Source organism: Halichoerus grypus, chromosome 10 (genome assembly GCF_964656455.1).
Source record: "Halichoerus grypus chromosome 10, mHalGry1.hap1.1, whole genome shotgun sequence".
Taxonomy (NCBI): domain Eukaryota; kingdom Metazoa; phylum Chordata; class Mammalia; order Carnivora; family Phocidae; genus Halichoerus; species Halichoerus grypus.
The window spans coordinates 37,297,318-37,313,559 of NC_135721.1; the positions used below are offsets into that span (position 1 = coordinate 37,297,318).

Below are 16,242 nucleotides of genomic sequence, written 5' to 3' on the forward strand. Positions count from 1 at the left end.
TGTTGTTCTTGGTACTGCTGCCACCGACCACCGAATTCTAGGTGCTACCAGCAGAATAAACATTAAACTGTTCTTGTATCTTTGTCATTCCCTGTGACAACTTGCAAACTCTACATCAGTTCCTTCCCTCTTCAAGAAGTGGAATCTATTTCTCTCTCTCTTTGAATCTGGGCTGGCATTTCAACTCGCTTTAGGCAATAAAAGTGAGACTGACATTGTGCAATTTCTAAGGAAGCCTTGCAGCTTCCACAAGAATGCCCCTTCCAAGAATCCAGCCACCATGCTGTGAGGAAGCCCAAGACAGCCCATGGAGAGTGAGAGGCCCGGGCATTCCCCAGACATTTCAGCTTCAATCAAACTGACCCAGCGGAAGCCACATGCAACAGAGATGGGTCATCCCCACCAACCTCTAATCAGCTTATAGGACTGTGTGCAAATGAATGGTGGTGGTTGTTTTAAGCAGCTGAGTTTTGTGGTGGTTTGTTATGCAGCAATAGATAATTGAGACGCTGTCTTTACGTGCAAAATCTGGGTGGGAACAGCCAACTAGCAAGGTCTAGGTCCATGCTCTGGCTGCCAGGGAGTAGGGAGAATGGACATTTCCACTTCAGTGGGGGGGGGGGAAGAGAGATGCCCACAGCAAGTTCCCACAGTGAGGAATTCCCCAAATAGAAATGGGGGTTCAGATGATAGGGAAATAAAAAAAAAAATCTGTTAAACTCAGTATCTGCCTTTTGTATCTGCTTTTTAGATAATGATTGTTCTCTACAGAAACTGGTAATTGTGTCTCCTTCCCAAGAACTATATTCCTTACTTCCATTTTACATCTTATTGTATTTGTAGGATTCTTAAACAATGGATCACTTTAATGGAAACACTTTCAAGTTAACTGGATTTAGGAAGTTTCAAAGTTCCTGCCCTCAGGATAACTAGTGACACTGCCTAATGCCTGGGACAAAATGCCCACAGGAGAGAATGTTTCCTGGCAGTGGAAGCATCTCTCCCAACGCAGACTTGCTGGGCCCTGACACTGGAAAGAAAATGTTCCATCAGCCTTAAAGAAAGTCTTCCAGTAAACTGGGAAGCTCCTCAGAACCATTTCTATAGACTCATAACTGATATCCCCAACCTGGACTCTTCCTCATCCATCCCACCTTCCTCCCTGAAGCCAGCAAGGACTCTGATGATGCCACTCAACTACCTAGAAACCCCCACTGTAGGATTAAGGCCCAAGTCCTTAGCTATGGGAAACATGGCCTATCAGTATGCATCCCCTGCCTTCCATCTCTTCTCTTAACACCTCCCTGGAGGCAGCATTCCTGGTGAGCGACACACAGCTCCTCGAATTATCTGCACCCACCAGGTCCTCGCTAACCCTTGTCTTCGCACATTCTGTTCCCACTTCATAGGATGTTTCCTTCCATCTCGCTCTTCCCCAGGACACTACTCCCAGCCTGCCGAGCTTCTGCTCTTCCTTCAAGATTCTGCAACTAGAACCACCACTGAGAAAGTCACTGAAATATATACAGTAAAACAAACAAATGAAAACCAGAGGAATTAAAAAAGGTATGCTAAAAAATATCTATTTAAATCAAAAGAAGGTAGTAAAGGAGGACCAAACAACAAAAAGAGGACAATGAAAACCTACGTCCGTACAGAAATGTGTACATGATTCTTCACAGCAGCATTTGCCATAAAAAGTGGAAACAACCCAAATGCCCAACAATTGGTGAATGGATAAATAAAATGTGGTCTAGCCATATGGTGGAACATCATTCAGCAATAAAAGAAGAATGAAGTACCGATCCATGTTACAACATGGATGAACCTTGAAAACATTATGCTAAATAAAAGCAGCAAGATACAAGATCATATAAGATTCCATTTATATGAAATGTCCAGAAGAGTGGGAATCGACAGAGACAGAAGTGAAGTCATGGTTGCCTAGGGTTGGGGGGGGGAGTGGGAGGTATTGTCGGGGGGGGCGGATAGGGAGTGCCTGCTACTGGACACTGGGTTTCTCTTTGGGTTGATGAAAATGTTGTAGAATTGATTGTGGTGATGATTGCAGAACTGTGTGAATACACTAAAAACCACTGACTTATACACTTTAGCTGGGTACTTATAAATGGGACTTCTGTCTCACTAAGGCTGAAAAAAATTTTAACTTAAAAAAATTTTTTTAAAGATTCAGCTAAATGACCACCTACTGTATCAGTCTTTCCCTGACTTCCCCAAACAGAACACACAAGAAATCAAAGGAGGCTTCAAAAAGCCAGAACAAGGACAACACCAGAGTTGCCTTGAGTTCTAGAACTGTGCTCACCAATACTTAAGTCATTCACCAGTGTGGCCATGGAACCCTTGAAAAGTGACTAGTCCAAAATGAGATGTGCTTAAGTAAAACACATACTGTATTTTGAAGACTTAGTACAAAATGTCAAATATTGATTACATGTTAAAATAGTAATCTTTTAGATATGTTGGGTTAAGTAAAGGATTTTATTGAAATTAATCTCACCTGTTTTTTGTACCTTTTTAGTGTGGCTACTAGTACGTTTAAAATTCCATACATGGCTCACGCTTCCATCGGGCAGTGCTGTTCCTGACCATATCTATGCTGACCCACATGCCGGTTCCTGTGGGCTCGGACCTTGTGAACACCTGTCACAGATTCACAAAAAAACAGGGGGCGGCACCACTGGTGCAGAGGAACATGGGCCAAGTGCAGTGAAAATCAGATTGGAGCTCTAGAACCTCCAGAACTCATCAGTGACCGCAAACTGGTCCAACCCGCCACTAAGAACAGCTTCTGAAATAAAATGAGCACAACTCTCCTATTTGAAACTCAGACCGGGATACACCCGAACCTGGGATCTCCCTCAAACGTAGTTCTGTCACCAGGGAGACATTGAGTGGTCTTATTGCCGCTGGGCCCAAGCCGACAGAGATGCACCAGGGCTCTAGTGCCCAGAGATGGAGCTGCATCCTCTCCCCACCCTGCTGCTGAGAGAGATGCTTCTCAGTGATCCGACTTAGGGAATGGGTTTCAATGCTGAATTTACTTCGTTCATCAGTGTGTATAACGTGTTGTCCACAGAACACAGACACTGCCTTTCCAGGGAAGACCTCTCCCTCCCTCTCTGGATCCCACCAGCCCCCTGCCCCCCACTGCCCACATTCACACACACTTCCACCTTCTCGAAGCACCATTAAGGATGTTTACTTGCAGAGTCAACCTGGGCACATTTGAATGCTAGGCTATATTGGAGTGTTTTGCTGTCTTGTGATACAAACTGGTTACTAAAAAAGCAAAGGCACTGAACCTATGACAAAAACATCTGATTAGCGGGTTAGTGGAGAGTGAAGGCTGATGCAACCCTAAATAGGGCTGCCTCAGCTGCTCGGTGTGACAGGAAGCGAGCAAACTCAGGCATTTGAAAAGTTATGAGAAGTGGTCGTCATGGCACCAATGAAGTCTCTGAAGGCTGGAGCTACGTCATGGGTATCTGTGGCCAGACTCCTCCGATCCAGTGTCCAAGACACAGCAAGTGCTCGATACTTGTTGATCAAAGAGAGAAGAAGAGTTGGTTATAGAATGCGCAGGCCTCCCGGGCCTGGGGTGAGCATATCCTGAGAAAGAGAAGCATAGCCCCGTCCCAGCTACAGTCAGGCCTTGGCGTCGCCATGAGCTGGCCTGGCACCCACAGCGAGGCTGGGGTGTTCTCCTGTGGAATAGCAACAGTTTCACACAACTCCATCGGACACGGCCACTCTGCGACTGTGGTGGGTGAAGACAAAAACCAGATGACTCCATGATTACATCTCAACACAGACAAAACGTGAACAGTGTCCAAATCACAAAAAGGGCCAGACATCCCCATATTCTGGCTGAGTGACTGCGGCTTCTTTACCAATCCCAGATTTAGCCTCACTCCATTCTTACCTTCTTGGTGAAAACTTAAAACACCCGATCACAGAATTCTCCCGCTTCCAACCCAATCCAATCCAGAGCAGAGCCCTGCTTCCCTGAGCCTTCCTCCAAAGCACCAGATACAAGCCCAAATCCCCTAGGCGCTAACACCCTCTGACTGAGACACCCCGCAGCCCCACATGGCATGTAACTTCCCTCATTCAATGGGTCAATAAAACCAACTCTGTTCAGCTATGCATTCCTGAAGAGTCTTTTTGGCTAAAGGGAACTCACAGTCCTTAGCCATAAACACCCCTTCCCAGGCGAGCCATGCCTCAGGTTGCCACTGTGCCTACCTACATCCCCAGGCCTGGGAAGGAGAAAAGGAAACAAGCAGAGGGGAGAAGTCAGTGGTGGCAGAAGAGGAGGACTTCTCCAAGTGCACTTTCCCATGGCTCACCCTAGGTTGGTGCCATGTTCTACAGGAAGCTCATCCAAAACCATAAATTAATCTTATAGGATTACCTATGAGCCTACACACACACACACACACACACCCCATTTCCATAGGATTACCTATGAGCCTACACACACACACACACACACACACACACACCCCATTTCCATAGGATTACCTATGAGCCTACACACACACACACACACACACACACACACACACACACCGCATTTCATTAACTTCAGTAATTTAACAAATTACTCGTGGCTCAAATTGCAAATGATCAACACAAGAATTAAGGAATGCAAACTATCCAGAATCCTACAACCCCCTTGAATTAAGAGTAAGGCCTGGAGCCAGTTAAATCTGGCCTGCTTCCCAGTGTATGACCTGAACAAGTTACTTAAACTGAACTTGTTTCTCACTCTGCAAATTAAGAGAACACCATGAAGTGGCTCTAAGATATGAGGGCAAAGGCCCAGGATCGCACTGGCACAAGGTGAGCGATGACAGGTAGGAGACTGTCGCCAGTTACCTGATAACCACTTTTCCCACCTGCTGGCCCACCTCTTCCCCACTATGCTGACAATTCCTTCATATCACTGCTCCACCACAGCATTCCTGTCAACCTGCCTGTCTCCTCCACCAGGGTGGAAGCATCTAGAGCACAACAGGGGTGTTACTTGTCTCTGTCCCCTCCCTCCCAGTAGTGCCCACTAGGAACTGGCATGTGATGGGAACTCAGAAAAAGGCTGATAAATGAATCAAAACTTTGAGCTCTAGCTGACACCAAAACTGAATTGAGCTTACTCAAATGCAATTGTGCCCTTTTGGTGCCTCCCAGCATGGCTGTTTAACTCGGTTGTAACCTTTCCCAAATGCCAGAACTGCAGCCCATCCTGTGCCCCATCATGTGCCTGCAAATTTTTTCCATCCAATTTGTCACCTGCAAGATCACACTTAGTAACAATTTTATTGAAGAACCTTCAGTCAAAATTTACCTCTAGAACAAACTTCTATGTGTGTGCCTCAAGCACAGCAGGGGTTTTGTGTTTTTTTTGAGAGAAGGAAAACCTCACATCAATGCTCATAGGGACTGCATTCTGGCCACAGGTACAAACGCCCTGAAAGCCACTGAGGATGTCCATGTGACATGGAGCATGCAGGTGCTTCTCAGAAACCCAGCTTACCTTTGTTATCTTTATCCCTGATTAACCCCTGCCACAAGAGCTTGAAAGGATTTCAAAAATGAGTTCTATCAAGTTTTCTCGGCTAAGATCTAGTGCCCATTTTGTGCAAAACTTATCTAGACCAGAAGAGGCTTGAAAATGAAAGTGCTCCTAGCAATAGGTTTCCTAACAAAGTGTAAGGCAACATTTTTAAAGAGCACTTGGGAGTGAAGAGAAAGAGAAGGAACATGGCAAGGGAAAGAGAGCCTCCTTAAGGCGGGTTCTGTTAACTTTCATCCGGCCACCTAATGGATTAGCAGGGGCTGAGATCTCGGTAGTTACAATCTCAGGCTCCGACCCGGGTGTGCGCTGAGGGAGATGAAGGCCCTCAGCATGAACACCTCATGGCCTGGGCTCCTCAGGCGCACCCGGATCTACCACCGAGCTGATGGCAGCCTTCCCTGTCCCCGTCTGGACGGCGCACTGCCCACTGGGCACACAATCTGAAGATCAGTGAGGAGAATAAAGAGGGAATACGAGGAACCTGCTTAATGCTCGCCAGCTTCTGGGACTAAGAGTTGGGGACTAATACAACACTTGGGGATACCTGGTGACTTTTGTTCAGCTGAGTTATCTTCCATTAACAAAGAAAATAAGGTCTTGTTTGACAAAAGTCTATGGAATGAAACTGACGTCTAGCCCACCCCAAAATAAAGGAAATATTTACCTAGTCTTTGGCTCAAGATTTCTCGAGTGAATTCCACCCCTTATCAAAGATCCAGTGTAAGCTGGTGTGCAAAATTGATCCCTATTTTACTGCAAAAGTACTGCAAACAGTAAAGACAAAGAGTCAAAACGGCACCATACTGTTTTATTTCAACCTTCAAACAATATAAGGAAATGACAACTTCTGATGATGAACCATGCGAGTAATAATAAAGGAACAGGAAAAATATTAACAAAAAGACGATTACTCAAAAACAGTTCACATTCCACAGCAGTGCTTTGGCAGTCCTGGCAAGTATTTCTGGCCATGGCTTCCCACGACAGGGGGCCTAGCAAAAGAACACCACGTTCTCCATGACAGTTTACACTGAGTCACTATACACCACACTGCTCCACTCGACAGACTTTGTAAACCTCATCTTAAAATGTGTATCTAAGGATTGTGCGTGATCACAACAAAAACAACAAAACAGTGTGGTAGAAAAGTAAACTCTAATGTTTCCAGTAAGGCATCAGGGAATCACTGCTGGCCGGGCCCTTCATTTTACCAGTTTAAAGAAAAGTTTTGATTTACATTTCTCAGCAAACCCAATATTCAGAAGCTTAACCAGCAGACTCAAGTTAAAAGTTTAAAAGACAGTCCCTTTTTTTTTTTTTTTTGGTAAATGTTTCATATAAAACATGAAATCAAGTTCTACTTTAATAAAAAAAAACTGAGTATTTTTAATAGTAAAAATATATATGTTTATATTTCTCTTTTTAAAAAGACATTAAATAACAATACTTCAGAAGGCTGGAGTTAATCGCCCCAACCCCCACCCTGCCAGCTATCCGCCTGGCACAGCTAGCTGCGTTAAGGCAAAGGCTCCTGGAGAGGCATGTCCGCCTCAGCTGAGGGCTGGGGGCTCAAGGTGAACACATTCCGCTCCTGCAGGGTCAATAGAAAGGCTTCTCCCTCATATTCACAGAGCCGTCCTGCATCCCAAAGTAGACTCTCTCAGCCATGTTAATGAAAAGGCCTGTGTCCACCACGCCTGCAGGATGAAGGATGGAAAAAAGCATTAAGTTTCAGTTTCCCAAGGCAAGAAGAGAGTCAAGGATCATACGCAACTATTATGAGCAGCACTGGACAAATGACAGGTATGAAGTCTTTCCTCTCTCAGAACAATGAAAAGAGATTCAGATTATTTTTATTTCTTCTTACAATCTCTGCTGCCATCTTGGCTTTCTACTATACCCAAATGTGCCAACTTTTTTCCTGCCTCAGAGCCTTTGTTCATGCTATTCTGCTTGCTGGACTAGTCATCTCTGAGCACTTCAAGGAGAGGATTCTTCTCTGTCCTTCAGATACAGATGACAAATCATCTCTTCAGAGAGGTCCTCCGTAACTACTCTAAGTAACCCCCACTCCCAGTTATTTTCCTTTTCTCTTTAAATTGAAGTATAGTTGATATATAATGCTAGATTAAGTTTCAGGTATAGAGTATAGTGAATCAACAATTCTGTACATTACACGATGTTCACCGTGGCAAGTGTAGTTTCCATCTGTCACCATATAAAGTTATTACAATATCATTGACTCTATTTCTATCCTGTACTTTTCATCTCCGTGATTTCCTTACTTTATAACTAAGTTTATACTTCTTAAACCCCTTCACCTATTTTGCCTATCCACCCTCCCGTCCCTCCCTTCTGGCAACCAATGGTCTGTTTCTGGTTTTTTTTGTTCGTTCATTTGTCTTATTTTATAGATCCCACATATAAGTGAAATTATATGGTATCTGTCTTTCTATGAGTTACTTCACTTAGCATAATACCCTCTAGGTCCATCCACATTGTTGAAAATGGCTCGATCTCATTCTTTTTTATGGCTGAGTAATATTCCATTGCACATATATACCAAATCTTTATCCATTCATCTGTCAACAGACACTTCTGTTGCTCCTCATCTTGGCTATTGTAAATAATGCTCCAATAAACATGGGTGCATGTATCTTTTCAAATTGCTGTTTTCATTTCCTTTGGGTAAATACCCAGCAGTGGAAATTACTGGATCATATAATACTTCTTAATCTTCTGAGGAACCTCCATATGGTTTTCCACAGTAGTTACAGCAATTTACATTCCCACCAAGAGAGCATGAGGGTTCCCTTTTCTCCACATTCTCAACAACATTTGTTTTTTGGATTTTTTTTTAACATTTGTTATCTCTTATCTTTTTGATTCTAGCCATTCTGACAGGTGTAATGTGGTATCTCTTTGTGGTTTTAATTTGCATTTCCCTGATCACTAGTGATGCCGAGCATCTTTTCATGTGATTGTTAGCCATCCTTACATCTTCTTTGGAAAAAATGTCTATTCAGGTCCTCTGCCCAGTTTTTAATTAAATTATTAGTTTTTTGTGTTGAGTTGCAAGAGTTCTTTATATATTTTGGATTGTAACTCCTTATTGGATATAGCATTTGCAAATATGTTCTCCCATTTGGTAGGCTGCCTTTTCGTTTTGTTGATGATTTCCTTCACTGTACAAAAGCTTTTCAGTTTGGTGTAGTCCCAGTAGTTTATTTTTGCTTTTCTTTCCCCTGCCTGGGGAAAAGATCCAGAAAAAAATGTTGCTAAAGCCAATGTCCAAGAAATTACTGCTTCTCTTAGGAGTTTCATGGCTTCAGGTCTCACATTTAACCCATTTTGAGTTTATTTTTGAGTGTGGTATAAGAAAGTGGTCCAGTTGTTCCAACACCATTTGTTGAAAGACTGTCTTTTCCCCATTGTACATTCTTGCCTTTTTTGTCGTAGATTAAATTGACCATAGATGCCTGGGTTTATTTCTAGACTTTCTATTCTGTTCCACTGATTAATGTGCCTATTTTTGTGACAGTACCATCCTGTTTTGATTATTACAGCTTTGTTGTATATCTTGAAATCTGGGATTGTGACATCGCCAGCTGTGTTCTTCTTTCTCAAGATTGCTTTGGCTATTTGCACACCTAATTATGCTCAATCACACTATCAGCCTTAGAAGTTTTCTAAGAGTGTAAGAGGATATTTGCAATGCATATATCCAAAAGACTTGCATCAAAATATATAAATAATTCTCCAAATCAATAAGACAACCTAGTAGAAAAATGGGCCAAAGATTTAAAGAGGTACTTTACAAAAGAGGCTATGTAAAATGGCCAATAAATTTAGAATGGTGCTCAAACTAATTAGTGAAGAGAATGCAAATGAAAATGACAAGATAACCACTACACACTCACCAGAATGAATATATAATGAAATTTTACTAGAATGCAAAGACACTCCCACTCATAGACAGCAGGAGTACACTAGCAAAACCACTTAGGAAAACATTTGTTAGTACATCTTCTAAAGCTGAACATATTCATACCTAACAATCCAGCAATTCTACTCCTAGGTATATATGCAACTGGTAGGCACACATGGTCATCAAAAGACATGTATACAAGAATGTTCATAGCACCACTTTTCCTAACAGCTAAAAACTGGTAACATCCAAATGCCCATCAAGAGTAGAATGGCTATACAAACTTTTTTTTTCACACACAACTATGATGGAATACTATTCAGCAAGGCAAATTAACTACAACTCTAAGCAACATTTACTGAAAATATTTACATATATACACAATACCACAATGAGATAATACTGTTCAACTATCAGGAAAAAAATCTGATGGACGAGTGTGTAGGGAAAATTGTTAATAGAGGGGTAAATTGGTGCAATAATGGAGGGCAATTTAGCACCATCTAACAGCGGAAAACGTAGAGGGAAGAAGGAAGAGACTTCGCCGTTTACTCTTGTAATATTGAACAATGTCAATGAAAAAGAATTTTAAGGGGCACCTGGGTGGCTCAGTTGGTTAACCATCTGCCTTTGGCTCAGGTCATGATCCCAGGGTCCTGGGATCAAGTCCTACATTAGGCTCCCTGCTCTGTGGTAGTCTGCTTCTCCCTCTACCCCTCCCCCCTGCTCATGATCTCTCTCTCTCTCTCTTTCTCATGCTCGCTCGCTCTCTCTCAAATAAATAATAAAATCTTTAAAAAAAAAAAAAAAGGATTTTAAAATTGAAACTTCACAAGACGGCTCCCAATACATAACAAATAAAATCATCTATCAGTGAGGAAAAGCCATGAAGCAGAGAAAGGAGGTGCTGAAACATAGGTCCCTAGCACGTCACTGCACCAACTGAAGCTTCCCAAAGGAAACACAGTGGCCATGCAAGACCCATCCATTCCGACAATTCTGTAATATAGGTGACAGCTCCGCCCGATCCAAGAGAAAGTCAAACCAGGTTCAGAAAAGGCTTCAGAGAGAGCAGAGATGAATGGCAGGAGCCGAAGGTCTGATCTCAGAGCACCCCCTCTTCAGGTTACTGACTACCCCCAGTAGTGAAAGGACAGAGGTGGCTCACCGTGAGCATGGGGCTCAGAATCCACGAGCTCTGGCCCTTCTATAATCTCTGTGTTCTGGGTGGAACCCAATGGAACATCCAAAGGAGGGAGTGACCAGCCAGGCACCAGTCCAGCTGAACTCTAAGTGTCCTCACACACACAAATGTACGTGGGGCAAGGGCAGGGCAACAGGGATGACAGGGAAACTTGCCCTGCTTCCCTCCCCTGGGTTTTGGTCCAGCAGTATCATAACAGACCAAATCAGGGAAAGAAAAGAGCAAACAGGAGAGGCAATGAACCACACTGATGCTTCTGGTAGCATGATTTAATATCTAGCCTCTTTTTTCATTTTCTTCAGTTTAAGTTCCTACTAAGATTCTGAACTTCTCTAGGCTGTAGCTTCTACTTACTGGGGCAGAGGGCAAGTATAGCAGAGACTTCCTCATGAAGAACAGCTCAGTGTCTCAGTAAGCCAAGAAAGGTCTGAGCAGGAGCAACAGAGCTACCTAGTGGGCACTGCAAGAAATCCACCTACAGAGGAATAGCGCCCACACTGGTGAGCTGCTTCCTATACAATCCCCTGGGTTTATCTACATTATCATCAGGGGCAAATGCTCCCCTTTTACTAACAGTGGCCTGCCTCTCCTCCATCTTCTCTTCCTCTTGCCCTCTCGGCTCATTATTTCTTCTATTAAATGAGAACACTAAGTGAGAGAGAAAGCATAATTCAACTCCTCTTTTTTGCTTATTAATAAATCTGTGACAACACTGTCAGTCTAAGACTAAAACAGCAGACTAAGGTAAGGTTGGAAGAATTAGCTCCTTATTACATGGCATATATTCACACCATTTTCATTCCCAAATAGCACTGATTACTTAGAATCTAGCACATTTAATTAATGGTGACAAAACTATCCTTTCTTCCTAGGGATTTATTAATTCAACAAACAATACTACCCTTTCTTCCTAGGAATTTATTCATTCAGTAAACACTCCTTTATGCTCTCAATACCGTAAGACTGATGTCTCTCACATCTGCTTCCTCCATCTGATCCTCTCGTATGGGCCTTCAATACCTCCTCTGGCCTGGACGCATAACTCACCTCTACACTGCCCACCCCCTAGCCTTACCCAGGGCCCCAGATCCCTATTACAAGCATTAGAGGCTCTCCCACCCCAACTGTTCATGTCATACCACCCCTCCTCAACCTGGCACTCAAAGAAGGACTAAAGGTTCAGGGTCTAGAGGCAGACACTCCAGGGCTCCCCTCTTGGCAATGCAGCCCTTGGCATGCCCATATCCTGCTCTGTAACTATCTCATCCAACTGGAGAATCAAATGAGACATTTTTAAACACTTAGTGCAGTGTCTAGATTACACTATGCTAAGGCATAGGTCAAAAGCCACCTCTCCTCCGGGAACTTTCCCACACTCTCCAAAGGAAGCAACCTACATGCACTGTAGACTCTTGGTACTTCTCTAGCAAATTTAGCACATTCCATCCTATTTGTAGGCATGGCTTCTACACAGCCACGCACAGCTTTCCCCGGGTATACGGGAACTCTCCTTGAGGCAGATTCCATGCTCTAGGATGGGAGCATTCCCTATTAACATGCAGCGCAGCACCTGTGGTATGTATCTAATGAGTATGGGTGAACGGAGTCATTTTTCCCCACTACACAAGAAGAGAGCCCATAAAAATGAAAGAGGCTACAGTCAAGCTTCTAGAAGGGAAGGCTCTATGCAGAGAGGGTGAGCTTATTTCAAGGCAAACACCCTCTGAAACTCCATCAACTCCATGCCTATCCCAACTGAAATGAGTTGTGAAATGCACAACCACCAAGCCACTAGGTAAGCAATAACTATTCCTGGGGGGTGAAAGCAAAGGCACGATGTCAGAAACTCCAAGCATGGTACAAAGGAAATTTTTCTTTCCAACCAAGTCTTACAAAACCCACGCCCATCATGCCTCCTATGGCCAAAGGCAGGGGACAGTTACGAAGTGTTTGGGTGTCTATGCTCAATGAACCCCACTCACATTACCTGGGATCATTTTGATAGCTGTGTTCACTTCACTCCATTTGTGCACCCGATCAAACTTCCAGTCCAGGATAAAATTCCCATTATCCGTCACCACGGGACCCTAGAAGGTATAATTTTCCACACTTACAGAAGATGTAGATACAGGTAGGCAGAGACGGGCAGGAAAGTGAAGGGGATGCCCAAAGACAAGTATCTTAATTAATCCGCTCCGGCCAGTACTCCCGCCTCACGCTTTCTAGAAGGCAGTGCTATTGGCGTCAGAATTTGAGTCTTGAAGCCACACATATATAGAGGAGGCTCAGAGGAGCCATTAACCTCTGTGAGCCTCAGATTCCTCAACTCCAAAAAGGGGATAATGATACATACTTGAGAAGGCAGCTTATGTATAAACCACATGGGTAAGCATTTACCACAGTAAGGACTCACAGGAAGGGCTCAACGATTCTTAGCTACGGTTAGAATGAAAAACTACAGCAACAAAAGCAGACGATCCACACGGTGCAACGTTCTCACCACTTCACATTAGGTGCCCAGTAATGCAAAATAAGGCAGTGCTATCGCCCCTATCACTTCCCCGAGCAGGCACTCCCACCAAAACAGGAAGCAGGGCTGCGTTCTGGGGTCAAAAAAAAAGTTTTAGATAGTTAATCCAAAATTCCCAGAGCACCAGAAGGCATTTGGGACCACAAATGTTGACAGAACACCACAGTGACAGGCAAGGAAACTAGGCCGCTCCTGCAGGCTGGAGGCGAGGGGGTGGGAGTTCAGTGAAGAGCCCCAGGAAGGCAGGATGCTGGCACTCTTGTCTGGAGTCGCCCCGGCCATGAGAGAGAACCTCCCTCTCCAATAGTCTCCTCCGGGCTCTTCAGCTACGGAGGGAACCAGACTCCAGAGCTCTGTACAACCACCAGGATTAGGACTGAGTTTTTAAAACATCAGAAAAACACCAGAAAAAAAAACACAAAACATCAATATAAAAAATGCATCAGGGTAGAGTTACAGATCATTTGTTTTCTCTTCTGTATCTTCCAAACTTGTTATACGGTTAGATCTATAATTACAGTTAGTTTTTAGGTTATTACTTTTGCTAGTTTGTTTATTTAAGTGGAAGAGGAAAAAATAAGTGCAGCCCACTTTAGAAGCTGAAGAGAAACATTTCCACTAAGTTTCTGGAGCGTATTCCTAAGGAAGGGTTCACATCCCCCAGGAAATTCTACTTCTTGTCACATTTAATAACAGAATGAAATAAGAGGAGAAAAGGAAAATTATACCATGAACCTGGAAAACTTCCTGCCCCGGGGTGCTTCCCAAAGCCCATTTTTAGCTACTGTGAAGCCCGGCATTCCAGACCGCAGGTACAAAGATCCAATCACCTGAGGAGCGTCAGACTCCAAGGGACCGAGAGAAAGAATCAATCCCCCACTTGTACAGAAATTATGTGCTGCATTAAGTGTAGTAATATCTACATGAGTTTGAATATAGAAACTAACAAAGCTAGTACTCTAAAAATGAACCAATAACCTGATTAAAAAAAAATAAATAAAAGCTGACTACCCAGGCTATGCAACAGAGGACCCCTACTGAAGCAAAAAGGAGGACACCACACGGAGAACCTGCAATGCCCTTGGGAAACCTCCCTGGCCACTTACTGCCTTGTTGACGGCCATTCGAAGTTCAATCACGCCCCCAAACTTCTGAGTCACAGCTCGGCTCACTGGGACATAGGCCATGGGGATGACCTCAATGGGGATTCCCTTGTGCCACTGATCCCCGAGGTTCTTTGAATCTTTCCTGGGTAGAAAGTCAAAAAATACAATAAATATAAATAAGCTCAATGGTATAGACAAACACCAAATTCAGACATAGTGAGTGGGCAAGGGCAGAGAGCAGGGACAAACACACAGGGCTTCAAATGTTTTGGCTATGTTCTACTATTTAAGAAATGAGGTATTTGAAGTAAATATGACAAAAATGTTAAAACTGGGTATGACTGGCTTGTGGCTACACAGGTATTCATTATTTATGTTCTTTCTACAGCTATATATCTCGTAAGTAAATACAATTTTTTTTTTTTTTTTAAATTCACATGCTTAGCACAAGCACCTTCTACCAGACTCCTTGAAGGAGAATCTGAGAGCCTGGTCAAAGACTATGCACATGACAAAGGTCATGTGTGAGCTCAGAGGAAGCAGGGCATGCTGAGTCACTGCCCGTGGGCAGGGCCTGTCCTTCCTCTGAGGCTCCCTGCAAGGATCAAATGAATGATATATGAGGACATGCTCTTGTCACCAGAGTGACAAGCTGTTTCCTCCTCCTTCCAATGGACACATAACAATATGTACCTTCAGCATGAAAAAAGAACAAAATCCTCCAAGACACTGCCCTCAGTCGCCATCTGTCTCAGAAAGTCAGACAGCCCCTCCCTTTCTCTATTTCTTCCTCTGTAAAATGGGGATGAGGTTGGGGTCTGATCTACCTCCCCAGTGGACAGCTCAGAACACTCAACATTGTACCTGAAGTCGGCGATCACGATGAAGCGACTGGCATAGCCAGCCACAATTTTCTCCTGGGTCAGGCAGCCTCTGGGGATAGGAAGAGGCAAATGAACACAGGGTAGGAAACAAACTCAATTTGAAAACTAAGGTCAGAGACAGTAAACCCAAATCCACTCTTAACGAGAAATTTAATTTGTAATTCTTAGAGGGAGATCCCCAACTCCACCATGTTGTGCAACAGACTAAATTGTGTCTCTCCCAAACTTCATATATTAACTCCCAATGTGCACTTGGAAGATGAGGCCTCCAAGGAAATAATTATGGTTAAATGTGGTTGTAAGGGGGTCCCTGGTCTGACAGGATTACTGGGTTAGAAGAAAAGACACCAGAGAGCTCACATGCTCTCTCTCCACCCTGAGGGCACAGTGACAAGGCAGCCAACTGAAGCCAGGAGTCCCCAGGAACTATTGAGAAATTATTGTTGCTGAAGCCACCCAGTCTACAGCATTTTGTTAAGGCAGCCTGAGCTAAGACGTGTTGCTTCTAGTAAATGGACTGCGAAAACATGAGCCTGAGTGGGGAGAAATGGTTCCCAGTCAGGCCAGGCACACTCCTCTCTAAGATGCATCTATGCTCAGGGAAAGGTCATCTGAGCATGGCATGAATGGAAGGGTCTATAACGTGAGAAGGACAACCTGTCTGTCCACTATTTGACAGCTGGAGAGCACGGTGAGATGCTAAACATATTTTGTGTCACTGCAGTCTGCTTGATTATGAGAACCAGCAGAACAGGACTTCACCTTCTTCAACTCACCATTCCCTACCCACCAAATCAACATTTAAGAAACATTCACCAATAAACGTTTTCCAAATGAACGAATGAATATATATAACTAACTGCTCACAGAGGAAAAGAGCAGCTTTAAGGCAAAAATCACACACTAATGCCCACAGACCTAATAAACTAGCCCCAACAATATATTTGGTTTAATTCACACAGTTTTTAAAGTTTGAATCAGCAGAGGA

The 16,242-nt window shown here is 43.7% G+C and overlaps 1 protein-coding gene across 1 annotated transcript in view; it reads right to left on the bottom strand.

Annotated features, from left to right (window-relative positions):
• Window positions 1-6,389: 6,389 nt before the first annotated feature.
• Window positions 6,390-16,242, bottom strand: part of RPIA (ribose 5-phosphate isomerase A) — a 30,439-nt gene continuing 20,586 nt past the window's right edge. The window contains exons 6-9 of the mRNA XM_036091609.2: window positions 15,235-15,303; window positions 14,371-14,512; window positions 12,722-12,821; window positions 6,390-7,299 (exon numbers count right to left, since the gene is read on the bottom strand). Coding sequence (XP_035947502.1) covers window positions 7,202-7,299; window positions 12,722-12,821; window positions 14,371-14,512; window positions 15,235-15,303 — 409 coding nt within the window. The 3' untranslated portion in view covers window positions 6,390-7,201. The remainder of the gene's footprint in view (window positions 7,300-12,721; window positions 12,822-14,370; window positions 14,513-15,234; window positions 15,304-16,242) is intronic.